We start from the raw sequence: 14,328 nt of genomic DNA, 5'->3' as shown, positions 1-14,328 counted from the left end.
CCTAGTTACTGTTTGCTTTGAGGTATAGAAGTCTCAATTTAATGTATTTGCATTTGTTTGTCTCTGTTACCACTTCTTTGGAGAGTGATGTTTCCTCTTTGGTATTTTTGTTTGCTTTCTTTTATAATATCTTTTTTTAAACACCATGATTACAAACATCACTGTAGTTGGGTTTAAGTCACAAAAAGAACACCTACCTTCACCAGTGCAACATTCCCACCACCAATACCCCCATTTTTCTCCTCCCCCACTCCTGCCTGTATTCAAGACAGGCATTTTACTTCTCTCACTTATTAACATTTTCATGGTAGTTGCTAGTGTATTATTTATCTAACTGCACTCAACCCTCTTTGAGGTGAGCTTCATATTGTGAGACAGTCCTTCCGACCCTCATCTCTGGTCATTATTACAATAATGTCTTTTATTGTTCTCAAAACCCATAAGTAAGTGAGACTATTCTGTATGTGTGTCTCTCCCCCTCTGACTTATTTCGCTCAGCATAATAGTTTCCATGTCTATCCATGTATAGAAAAATTTCATTAGTTCATCTCTTCTGGTGGCTGCATAATATTCCATTGTGCATATGTACCACAGTTTCTTTAGCCATTCATTTGTTGAAGGGCATCTTGGTTGTTTGCAGAGTCTGGCTATTTAAGTAGTGTTGTGATAAACATAGGGGTACAGGCAGCATTTTTGTATTGCATTTTTTGTGTTCCTGGGGTATATACCTAGGAGTGCTATAGCTGTATCATATGGGAGCTCAATTTCCAGCTTTTTGAGGAATCTCCATATAATTTTCCATAAGTACTGGATTAGATGGCATTCCCGCCAACAGTGAATGAGTTCCTTTCTCCCACAACCCCTCCAGCACTTATTGTTCTTGTTCTTTATGATATGTGCCAGTCTCTGTGGCATGAGATGGTACCTCATCATTGTTTTGATTTGCATTTCCCTGGTAATTAGTGATGTGGAACATTTTTTCATGTGTCTTTTGGCCATTGGTATTTTTGATGTTTCCTCTTTGATGATGCCTTTAGTCTCAATGTAATGGAGTATTTTGTCTATGTTTTCTTTTATATACCTTATTGTCTTTAGGTTTTTCTAAATATACTAGCATATCATCTGTAAAAGTGAGAGCTTGACTTTTTTCTTTTCTATCTGGATGCCCTGCTATATTTTATTTGCCTAATTGCTATTGCAAGTACTTCCAGTACTATGTTGAATAGAAATGGTGAAAGAGGGCAGCCTTATATTGTGCCATATTTAGAGGAAAGCCTTTCAGTTTTTTTGTCATTGAATAAAATATTTGCTATGGGCTTGTGGTAACTGGCCTTGACTATTTGAGAAAAGTTTCTTCCAATCCCATCTTCTTGAGAGTTTTTATCGTGAATGGATGTTGGACCTTATCAAATGTTTTCTCTGCATCTATTGATATGGTTTTTATTTCTTTTTTGTTGAAATGGTGTATTATGTTGATTGACTTGCATATTAAAAACCATCCTTGCATCTCTGGGATGAATCCGACTCTGTTAAGGTTATGACTTCTTGATGAGACATTGGATTCTGATTGCTAAGATTTTGTTTAGGCTATTTGCACCTTTGTTCATCAAGGATATTGGTCTGTCGTTCCGTATTTTTGTGTCATTTCTGTCTGCTTTTGTTCTTAGGTGATGTTAGATGCATAAAATAATTTCGGTTTGTTTCTGTTTCTTCAGTTTTTTGGAAGATCCTGAAAAGGATTGGAAGTAGTTCCACTTGAAAGGTTTGAAAGACTTCCCAAGTGACTTCATCTGGACCTGGCCTCTTGTTCTGGGGAAGTCTTTTGAGTACCATTTTGATTTCTTCAATAGTGATAGGTCTGTTCTTATATGCCAGATCATCTTGGTTTAATCTGGGAGGTTATGAGTGGCATAGAGTTTCTCAAAGTAATCTCTGATTACCCTTTGAATTTCTGTAATAACCTCCCCTTTTCATTTCTAATTTGGTGTACTAAGTTTCTCTGTCTTCCTTGCTTGTGAGTTTGGCTAATGCTTTGTTGATCTTGTTTATTTATTCAAAGAGTCAACTCTTGCTTTCATTAATCTTTCAGATTGTTTTTTGGATTTCCACTTAATTCGTTCTTTATTATTTCCTTCTGTCTGCCTATTTTGGTTCATTTTGTTGTGATTTTTCAAAAGTTTTAAACTGTGACATTAGATTATTCTGTAGGTCTTTCTTCCACCCTTCCTGATGAATGCTTGTTAAGCTATAAATTATCCTCTTAGTACTGCTTTTGCTGTGTCCCACAAATTCTGATCATTTGTGTCCTCGTTCTCCTTTGCTTCAAGGAATCTTTTTATTTCCTTTTTTATTTTGTCTCTGACCCACTGGTTTTTTCAGTAGTAAGTTGTTTAGCTTCTAGTTGTTAAAATTTTTCTCTCTGTTTGTGATTGACCTCTAATTTCAGCATGATGATCTGAGAAGGCGGTTCTGACTATTTCTATCCTCTTGATTTTATGGAGGTATGCTTTATGGCCCAGTATGTGGTCTAACTTGGAGAATGACCCATGCACATTGAAGAAAAAAGTTTGTACAGTTTTATGGGAATGGAGAGCCATATATGTGTATAAGTATATCTATATATACTTAAATATACTTTATATTATATATACTTATCTATATAGTATATATACTTATATAGAATGGCTTAGTGTGTATATATATACATATATATATTATATTCTTTTAGCCTGGTTGACCTATGAAGGCATGACAGAGCATTGTTGAAGTGTCTTACTATTATTGCGTTGCTCTTGATGTCTTTCTCAAGATCTGTCAGCAATTGTTTTAACTATTTTCTATGGTCCCTCATTGGGTGCATATATGTTAAATAGTGTGATTTCTTCCTTATTATTATCATCTTCCTTTGACTATTAAGAAGTGTCCATCTCTGTCCTTTACCACCTTTTCAAAGCTGAAATCTGTGTCATCAGGTAGAAGTATGGCTACTTCTGCCTTTTTAAAGAAAGTTGATTGCTTGAATGATTGTTCTCCACCTTTGACTTGGAGTCTATGTTTGCTCTGACTATTCAAATATGTTTCTTGAAGACAACGAAACATAGAATTCATAGTTTGGATCAATTTGGCCACTCTTTGTCTCTTAACTGGTTTATTTGAAGTCCATTGCTATTGAGAGTGATGATTATCATCTTTTTGTGAGTTTGATGTGGGTTTTGGGTCTACCTTTGCCTTAAAGTAGACCTTTTTGTTCTTCTTTTAAGGTTGGTTTTGAGTCTATTTCTCAACTGTTATAAATATGTGAAATTGTGTCTTTTTTCTTCAAACTTGAATGTAAGTCTGGCTGGGTGAAATATTCTTGGTAAAGCATTTATTTCATTGACTTTTGTCACTATACTCTACTCTGTTGGCCTTATGATTGCTTTTGATAAATCTGCTACAAACTTTAAGGGTGGGCTTTTGTACATATTTTCTCTTTTTGATCTTGCTGCCTTCAGTATCGCATTTCTATATATGAGATTTGTCATGGTGATTAGAATATGCCTCATGATGTTTTTCTTTGATCTCTTTTAGCCAGTACTCTTTGGATATATAGTATTTGGTTGCATGCACTCTTTAGCTCTGAGAGTTTTTCTGCAATGATGCCCTTGACTGCTGATTTTTCATGGAGTTTTCTTCCTGGACCTCTGGAACTTCAATGATTCTTATGTTGTTGTGGTATTTTTTTTAGTTTATCACATACTTCTATTTTTATCTGTTCACATTCTTAGATGATTTTTTCCATCATCTGATTGTTTTAAAGCTCTTTTCCAGCCTCCTTTGTTGTATGGAGTTGTTATTCATCTTTCTTTCAGCTCACTGATGCTGTCTTCAGCAGCTGTTACTCTGTTAATGAGGCTCTCAGTGAGGTTTTCATTTTGGCTACCGAATTTCTTAGCCCCGGTATTTCAGTTTGGAGTTTTCCTATTTCTACTTTCATGTCCTCTTATTTCTCATTTGTAGTTCATTTGGTTCGTTCCATGGATTCTTTGATTTCCTTGAACATCCTCCAGATTTCTTATTAGTCTGTCTCAGAGAGGCTATATTGGTGGGTGGTACTTTTTGGGTCTTCAGATCTATCATCTTCATTCTCTAAGGATGGTGGTGTTCTGTGATGCTTTCCAATAGTGTCACTTTGTAGTGTGGTTTTTTTTATCTATGTGTTGTGCTGGTTTTCATTGATCACAGAATAAGTGCAGCCACAGAGCAAATCACAGATACTCCTCTGCTTTGGGGTCTCTGGGCAGGAGAAGCCTGTGTTCCCTCAGTGGAGGAGGGACAGCACCTATCAGGTTAAATAGGTTCCTTGGGGGAGAGAGCATTTACTCCTCAGTTTCTCAGTGCTTCTGCCAGCCTCGGGCAGAGCTGGGATTCATGCTGCTATTATTTTTGTCTGGACAGAAGAAGCCTGTGTTCCCTCAGCCTGTTATTCTGTTAATTTAACCACAACCAGAAAAATTCATAAAATAGCCAAACTAAATAGAACCATTATCTTTTGTTTGGAAAATCTACCAAGAAAGAGGAAGGAAAGTGCAAAGTAATGCCCCTCCAAACTGAGAGATGCCTTATATTAATATTTCCCTTCTCAGATAAATGTGAGAAAAAAAAACATTTCTCCTTCTAATGTCAGTGTAGTGTTGCTGCTATTAGAGGGAAGGCAGAGAAGAGAACTTTCTCTGGAAACTATATGACAGGGAGATTTTTACATAAATCAAAAACAACTGCTGTGTTCTCAGCAGATGACTACTACATTGAAGGAGTGAGTTCCTTTTGTTTCCTCATTAGCATCACCCAACTCCTCTATTTTAAAACTATTATAAAAACAGCTTCTTAACTATGTGTCCTGTGGGTTTATACCAACCATTCCAAGTCCATAAACCCTGGTATATTAAAGAGTAATAGATTGTAAAGAATAGTAGGAAGATATTTAACCTCTATTCCTTCTCCTTTTTTCATAATTCACTAATTCCCATATGGGTATTCATAAGCATGACTTAATTATGTTTGGCATTTAAAAACACTATCATTTAATAACCTCCTCCCTCAGTTCATTTTCAGAGCATTCAGAGGGATGAAACTTTTGGTATTTTGGTGAATTTAGATAATGCACATTTTTAGTTTTCCTGTGTTCTAGAAGTAGTAATTTATTAGTTAAGACTTTTTAATTACCATATATCAAAACAATCCGGTATGATAAAGCTTAAGGTTTTATTTTATGTATGCCTGTGATATAACAATCTAAAATCATATCTAAAACAAAGATAACAGGATGAAAAATGATGGTGTCTCAGTGTTTGATTCTATCGCATTGTTTTTGTTGATGTTGCAAAAAGAAAATCGAGTAGATATTGCGATTCCCAGAATGGGCTGTGCCCTAACCCCTGACCAGTAGAAAGCCAATAAAGAATTGCGTCTTGTTAGCATGAGAACATCTGCTTCTCTCTGTAAGATAATGGGGTGTATACTTAGTGTACATTGAAAGATACTGATAGATTTTGGTTGCTGCCCTCATGGTTATGCAGTCTGGTACAAAAGCCAATTGCCAGCAGATGACTACAGAATAGAAATGACTGTTTTTGCTTTGCTTGGAAGGTTTCTAAACTTAATAATTTCCTAAATTTAGGAATATAGTGAACGTATTGGTCTGATCCTGCATTACCTAAATATTACAGGTATTTTATCACAGTGTTCTGAAAGAACCACAGAAAAGGTGGTCTGTATCACCACATCTGATCCATGAAGAGAAGTTGTAGAATATTTCACAGTGAGCACTTTGAAACTTGATTTTTCAAGAAAGGAAAGACATCTGTGATGGCCATCTGCAGGGAGGGGGCATTTAAAGAGGAAAAAGCAGTGTGCCCCAAATAAAGGTACAAGAAAATGATTGAGAGATGAATAAAGACTAAACTTTGACAGGAACAGGGGGGCATTAGAGGATGTAGAAAGGGATGGGTTGTGAGGATGTACTTTGCAATAAAGTGTAATTAATTTTGGACAAAGAGAAAGCCTCAGGAACAAAAAGCAGTGACTCTCACCAATCAGTTTGCCATTTAAGCTGGCAATTTGTTTGAAGTGGTTGTAAATTACTATCCATAGCATAGAACTAAAGAGAATATTTGCTCTCAGGCTACTTATTTAAATCTAATCCTTGCTAATTAATGTATTAGCTTTTATTTAGTGGCCTACTTGGAGTTTTGGTCAGTTTGGAGTCTCTTCAGAGCCCCATGGTTGACTGGTGAAATTGGCAAAGCAGTGGTGTGGATGGTGGATGGATATGGCTGAATACATCCAGCAAAGTAGAGATTTGGCCTGTCCTTTCCTCCTGTTTTCAGCCATGCAGCCAGTATACCCATGAATATTCACTATTTTGTTTACATCTTTTTCAAGAATAGAGTGAGTCTATGGAACTGGTTGCATGCAGACATAATGAGTATGTTTGTGGGGGTATGATTTGGCTGACAGACTTCCAGAATCTTAGACTATGAGACGAGTCTAAAAAATTCACTCTAAAATTCACTCTAAAAAATTCACGTCAGTCCAAATATGAGCATACCTGGCATTTTGGTCAGCTTGGCATCTCTGCAGATCTTCGTGGTGGAGTGGGGAAGCTAGGCCTTTGGCAATGGTATGCGTTACCTCTTGATATAAAGTCTCTTTTTGCATGTGTACGCTTCGTTATTTTTTTAAGACCTAGTCATTAAATTATTATGAAATAATATGATGTAATTCCATTTGAAGAAAGTATTTCTTATCATTAAGTATGTATGTAATCTTGGCCTTAACATACTCTACTTATTCAGAGCATAGAAATAGGAAGTTAGATCTCAGCTGGTGAGGAGGAGCAAGAGATGCTCCAGGAAGATCACACCAGCCTCAGAGGAATCTTTCCTTTTGCTTGACCGAGCACATTTTTTAATTAAATTTCCTTATTTTAGACACCAGTTTACAGATCTGTTCATACAGATTTCTGGCATTCAGTATTTCACCACCAATATAGCATTCTGTCCACCCTGGTCATCAGTTTACCAACCTCCCTGGAGCCTGCCCCTTGATAGGTAGGAATAATTTACTTAGTATTTATTTAGTTAGTGTATTGGGAAGTAATTAAAATTATGAGGGTACAGACAAATTTGAGTATCTGAAGCGATGTGCTGACGAGTTCATTTCAACAGTGGTAGTTTGTAGGGGCCCTCTGAAGGACCCCAAATATGATCCATTGCAAGGCCAGTATGCCAATGAGTTTTCTCTGCTAGTTGGGCCTCTCTTTCTACAGTTATGTGAGTTTATGACATTGACTGCTCACAATGATGTGGCAAAGTTTCTGGTTATGGATGTAGCTGAGAGGGGCTTCTGGAATTACCGAGGCACAGAGGGAGGTGGCCCATCCTGGCTTCACAACACCCTGGGGTTGGCAGCCACAAAATTGGCATACCTGAAGTTTGGCATTTAGGAGTCTCTATAGAGATGAGTGGATAAGTGGTGAGGCTGGACTGTTGACATGGTGGCAATTATAGGGCAAATATGTGTAGACAGCCCCCAGGACTTTATAAGGTAGCCCATATTTAAGAATCACTCAATAAGGACAAACTACTAGTTTCGTGGCACATTTTAGGAAATGGAGTAAGTAGGCTGACAGATGCAGTTTTTCACATCTCTGCATCTGATTGGCTAAAAATCAGACTAATTCAAAGAGATGCCTGCTAGCAGGGTAGGTAGAAATCATATTTCAACAGGCATCATAGCAATGACTTTATATGTAGTCATGTGGTTGTAGATTCTTTTTGTTTGCTTTGTTGGTGTCTTATTTTGCAGCACTGGAGATAGACCCCAGAACCTTGCTCATGCAAGGCAAGTGTTTTGAGTACTGAGCTACATCCCTGACTTAAACATTTAAGTTATTAAAAATATTATTTGGGGGAGCTGGGCTTATAGCTTACTGGTAAAATACATACTTCCCATGTAAGAGGCCCTAAGCTTAGTTCCTGGGACCAGAAGAAAATTCTTGTTTTCATCGTTTTCTAATAGACAATAATGTGAAATATTAAGCTTCCCATTCTTCTATTGTCTACATTTATATTCTAAATACAAATTGTATGCCTACTGGTGAAGGGAGGTATTCATTTTATGACTGAAACCCAACTACTATCATGCTTGTATTAAAAAAAATTGTGCCTATAAAATGTATCTTTGTAATCACATAATATTCTCTATATGATTTGTACACTCTTAGATTTATTATACGAATGTATATCATATATAGGCACTTTTTTATATTTAAAATGTCACAGAAGAATACAGACAGATGAAACAACTACTCTCCAGAACTTAAGATTTAGTTGTCATGTCATAGTCTTTCAAGTAGAGTTAAGCTATAGAGGAGGAAAGAGAGCAGAAAGAAGAGAGTAGAAGTAGTAGATTCAAAGTAAGCAGGGGCCTTTTATCTAGAGAGTTAATAAATATTTGAACATCATTATATACCTGAATGAAGGGAGGAGTCAGACGTGTAGACTGGATGGAATGTCCAGAAAGAAGATTCCAGTGCTTGCATATATCCAGTGAAAATAACCCTCAGCCAGCTGGCCAGCCAGGCCTGGAAAGAACAAGCATGTAGAGAGAAAGTCGTGTCAGAAAGGAGCAAGAGACAGACTTGCAGGGCCTCTTGGGGCTTGTGAAGATTTAGGAGTTTGTGTTAAGGGTGATCACCATTCATTAGAAGGTTCTAGACAAGAGAGTCACTGGCTAAATTTTACATGTAAAATCTCAATGGAGTTAATGATGATGAGGCACTCTAAAGACCTGGCTTGTCTTTTATTGATAATGCATTGAAAACTAAGCTCTTGACATGTATTAACTTGTCTAATTTTTATAAACATGCTTGTCACTAGGGCTGTTCTCACATGACAGATAAGGCAATAACCACAACTGGTTACCATTTACCGATAGGTACACAGTAGTATATAGTAGAATTATTTTGGTTAGTTTGGTGCAATGAAGATTATTTAAATCCTTTAATGCCTTTCACAGCATAGATAATCCTTCTGATTTATGACTATCCCTCCCTATTAGAAGAGTTAGAGAAAATATTCTAAATATCTCTTAATCAAGGCAGAGAACTGAGATATTTTATTCCTTCCTCTGGTCATAATAATTAATATCAATTTCTTTGCATCTACAAGAATCCAGTGAGAACAAAGTTTATGACTCCCATATTCTGTAATTGTTATCAAGAAAGCACTGAGGGTCGATGGAGCAAAAGAATGCAGTGCTCTCCCTGGATATGTAGCAGAGAGTCCGTAAACCCCTAGATTTGAAATTACTTAGATAATAAATAGGCATAATCAAAGTTAGAATCTAATGCAGATGGTTCTATGGAAGAAAACAAGGAAACATTGTCTAAATTATCACTGTTTCTCATTTGCAGCCAAAAATGAGCATAAAATGGAAGTGAGTCACTTGGAGAATGCACAGAGAAGGTAAGCAGCTCTAACTTGGCTCCAACCCTTTCATTAACCATCATGTTTAAACAGTTAGAAAGTTCTTTAATGATCTATTTTACTGATGTGAGGGTCATGCCCAGTGGTTCTTAGACTTGTCAATTCTTGGGGGCCCCTAGGACAACAACCAATAATAGAGTAGAGGTAGAGGCGGGGCATATGTTAATAAGAATGGACTCAGAATCTCACATGCAAAAGACATGAGCTCCATCACCTGACCTATGCCCTAAACCAACTTTTAGCTATTGGATATTAGTTATTAGTAGTAAGTACATTAACATGGCTGCATAACCACTGCCACCACGTATATCCTGAAATCCTTTCATCTGCATCCATTAAAACTAATGACCTTATTTTCTCCTTCCCTCAGTCTCGGTCTTTCTACTCTCTGTCTTTGCTCTCTTGGCCTCAAATGAAATAATACAATATTTTCTTTTCAGTATTTTTTTATTTCAGCCTTCACTTAGAGTAACATCTAACTAGCCATTCTTCTAGCTCCATTTTGTTACGACTACACATCCAGAAGTAGTATGATTGTTTCAGGAGTTGGCATGAAAGTAGTGTAACAGAACATGTGAAGTTTTCCTCAGGAAGCATAAAATCCTCCAGAAGTGATTTCCTTGCCCCTATGCTCCAGAACCACTTCCTGGAAATTAAGAACAATGGGATCCTTCTTCCTGTCACAATGAGACAAAGCCAATTAGTACAAACATCTGAGAAACTAATCTTGTCTTTCTTTGGGCCTTAGAAGTTAACTGTAAATTGGAGAGATACAGGGGGAAGGGGCCATCCTCTGAATGGAAAACTCACTCAAACATTGGAAGAGGACCCAAGAGATAGTATAGCAGTAGGGCGCTTGCTTTGCTCACAGATGACTGAGGTTTGATCCCACGCATATTGTATGGACCCCCTAGTTTACCAGGAGTGCTCCCTATACAAAGGGCCAGGAGTAAGCCTTTAGTACCGTTGGGTGTGACTCAAACCAGAAAAATGAAAACAAGAGAGAAATTACAAACGCTTCAGAGCCTTTCACCTACTTTTTTAGGTCTCTTTTTTTGTTCTCTCTTAAAATGATAGAGTGGAATTGTATCTTCCCTACAGCTGGCCAAACAATAACACAATTTCTGATTTCTTAAAAAGATTTTTCTTATTGTCAGTGTATTGGGTTAGTCACGGAGACTGATCCTCTTAGAAGAGTGAGTGTATATATTCTGATTTACTTGCCTTATAGTCAAGGCAAATGATTTACATACATCTTGCTAGTTCTAATCACAAGCACACTAGAACTATTAATGAAAAGTAGAGGCAAGAAAGAAATGTGTGAATGCAGAAATTCCAAGATACAGATTTAAATATAAAGGATCAAACTCTAGAAATGAACCACTTTATGAACCACTTTCCTTCTGTCCATCCATAACTTCCAAGGGAGGTACAAAGTGAAACAATGTTGAGATCTTACTTCAGATCAAAGAGACCAGCACACATTAAAAAAGAATAAGAACAACCAATGATGGAGTAAATATGGGGAGAAAGGAATACTAATTCACTGATGGTTGGGATATTGACTGGTCCAGCTCTTTTCAAAAACAACATAGACCTTTTCCCAAAAACCTAGGAGTTAGGCTTCCATTTGACTTATCAGTTCCACTTCTTGGACTATACCCCAAGGGCCAAAAAGCAAACTGGAGGAAAAACACTTGCACACTTATGCTTGTTCCTTGCAGCACTATCCACTCTAGCCACGCATTCTTAAAGCTGACTGACAATGCTGTCTGACCTTCTTTGACGAGAACCAACAACTTGTCCTGTTCCTGCCATCATAATAACTGACAATAAAGCTAAATGGCAGTTGAGGGTTAACTTAAAGCAGATTTGGCATTTTTTAAGTGCAGACATGTTCTTGAAATCATGTTTGTCATCCTAGCATGATCATCCTTGAGGATCAAGACATTTAATTAGTTGTCTTGATTTTTGTGACCCATTATTAATACGCCTGACTAAGCTTGCCTTCCTCAAAGTGTACTATAGAAATATCCTATAGAGAATAGAAATCAACAAGAACATGAGAACCAATCAGAAATGTAGTGGTAAATGTCATATTTAGAAAATTTACTTCTTCAAGAATATTGTTTAGGGAACAGTGGTGAGCCTCCCTTACATGTTGAAGCTACTGCTGTGCATTAGCTATTCCAAGGGTTTGGGGACAGGTCATAAATTTTGGTTGTCAGCATTTTTTTATGACTTTTTGTAGAAGATAGTCCAGCTTTCATGTCTTACATGACATATGTTCAGCTCTATCTTTAATGTAGAGACCACAGTTGTTTGGTTACACTCATTATAGAGGTTGGTGGTCAGTGTTGCAATATTTGGTAAATCTCACAATATTTAGTTGTGAGATTTAGTAAATTCTTAGGTTTTACTCTCAAGAGAAACAATTTACTCTGAGGCTAAGGAGTATTTGCTTTTTCTAAGCAGTTTCTGAAGATATACATTTAAGACAATAAGTGGATGTTTTCTGCCTTGACATCGCAATACTAGAAAAGAAAAACAGTTCACTCTACTATGGCCTTTTTGATGTCATAATTTCTCTGTCTTTTAAAAATGTTCAGGGGCATCAAATGATACAGACAAGACAATGAATTACTGCAAAAAAAAGTAATAAACAAGGAAGAGAATGAATTTTTTTAGTTTTATGAAGCAAGACCTATTAGAAATCTCTCTTTAAAGGTTAAACATTATTTTGCCTGCTGACAAATGGCAATTTCAAAAGCATATTAGCCCTCTGTCTATTGGAGAAAACAGTTTTCATGCCCAGATTTCAGAAGATTTTGAAAACTCAGTCTCCTGTAAATCAAAATAAAATTAGAAAGGAATAGAGCTTTGTTGAGGGGAGTTGGGAAGAATATTGTAGAGCTTAATCAGAAATGTGGGTTCTTATTCTGTCTGCTAGCCTTTCATTGAGCAAAGAGGTAACATTGAAACCAGATAAGTCACACCATTAGAGCAACTAAACAGTTTTTGGTAAAATTGGAGAGTGCTAAATTCCAGGCATCCTGAGGAGAACTCTCATTTAGATTCTTTTGAAGGGGTTCAATTTTTTTTTTTTTAGTTTCCAAAACATGTAGGGGAAAAAGACTGAAATTCAGCATTTCTTTTAGTGGTCCACACCCATTTCAGGAGGGGGGTAAGCAAGCACTGCTTGCAACTCTGAGAAAGAGGAACTCTTGCATAAGGGTAGTGTAGTGGCTTCACCGCCATAATCCAATTCTGGGTGTATGGGTCAGAAACAGGGGCACCACAAGAATTAAGAAAAACAAGACAGACTTAAGAGAGAAAAATTCTGAGTTCAGATGACTTCTATTCTCAAAAATTGAGAGCCACCTACTGTTCTCCCCATTAGGATCTTTATTCTTTATTGACCAAACTCAAGTGGAGGGGGCGGGGAATGTAGTTAAGTACTATTTCATGCTAGTCAAGCCTAGTGGAGTCTCTAATCCAGCTTAGGTGGGTCTTTATTCTCAAAATGGGTGGGTGAATGAGTGAGGAAACTAGGGCAAAATTTCTGATTTAGGGAAAGCAGGATGTGTGAACTGTGTGTTTAGCTACATCTCCCCGTTTTCTGTTTGCGAAACAAAAAAAATATTGAGATGGACTAGATAGGCTGTACTCTCTGTATGAACCATTTTTCTCCACAAGAGGCAAGATCCTGAAATCAGTAGTACCAGTGCTACCAACAGCATGGGTGAACAGATGCAATATATCTAGAGCAGAGCTTATTGCAAAGTAAAAAAGTCTCTGTCATATTTTCATAACATAATAAGAGCTGGGATAAAAACTTTTAACCTAGATTATATTAGAGCAGGATAGACTTTCCGGGGAAGCATTTGATCATACTTTCAACAACAGGATTCAGGCCAGTTTTTTAATTTGTGTAATGCCAGAAGGTCCTTCTTCTAGATCTTTTACTCTTAGTGGTTATCTTTTTTAAAACATCACACTTGAACCCTTGGACTCTCTCATGTCCCATGGCATTGCCAGGTTGGCACAAAGCCTGCCCTAGTTCCCATATTTTAAGATGTATAGCCAATTTCAGAGAAACTAAAGCTAAGTCAAGCCAATATGACAAATGTTTGGGCTTTTGTAGGACCCACCTGCAACATTTGAATTTTGGAGTTCTTAGGTCTCATAGACAAGAACTCCTTTCTTTCAATCAGACATCCCATTTTATTGTATCTATGCAAAAATTAATAAATAATATTGCCACAAAGTATTAAATATGTTAAAAGACCCATGGATGGGGAGCTTTGGTGGTAAATTGGTGTATGCAGGATTCTATGAGAGACTGGAATAGGTTCATAGGAGTATACTCTTGGGGCACCAGGACATTATGGCTAGGTTGTAGTATCTTTCCCTCAGTAGATGACATACTCCACTATCTCTGAAACATAGGAATAATAACAACAAAGTTCCCCAAGAAATATATAAAAGAAAGACACATACCCCCTCTACTCTTTGTCTGCTGATCAAATCTAAGATATGTCAATTCTGGAGGACTACTTAACATTGTTTCCCAAGAGATAATATAAAGAAATACACAGGTAGGGCAATGAATTTCCGTATGAAACTGGGAAGGGGAGACCAGGAGAATAAACCACACTTTTCTCAAACTCTCAAATACCCATAAGACAATGCTGCTGATCAGTACTGCAAAGAGATTAATACTATCTTAGTCTCATAATCTAGACTATACATATAATAAAAGAAGTGTTATAGTGGTTTGTGATGCAAGTCACAAATA

The 14,328-nt window shown here is 37.0% G+C and overlaps 1 protein-coding gene across 2 annotated transcripts in view; it reads left to right on the top strand.

Annotated features, from left to right (window-relative positions):
* The window catches only part of FMN1 (formin 1), a 483,837-nt gene that overhangs the window by 438,062 nt on the left and 31,447 nt on the right, over positions 1–14,328 (top strand). For both annotated transcript variants that reach the window (XM_049789785.1, XM_049789784.1), the window contains one exon: positions 9,458–9,509. In XM_049789785.1, the coding sequence (XP_049645742.1) occupies positions 9,458–9,509 (52 nt within the window). The remainder of the gene's footprint in view (positions 1–9,457; positions 9,510–14,328) is intronic.

This window comes from Suncus etruscus, chromosome 16, assembly GCF_024139225.1.
Source record: "Suncus etruscus isolate mSunEtr1 chromosome 16, mSunEtr1.pri.cur, whole genome shotgun sequence".
In the NCBI taxonomy this organism is placed as follows: domain Eukaryota; kingdom Metazoa; phylum Chordata; class Mammalia; order Eulipotyphla; family Soricidae; genus Suncus; species Suncus etruscus.
Note: the sequence above shows the minus strand (reverse complement) of the source record. Positions and strands in the feature narration are given on the sequence as shown.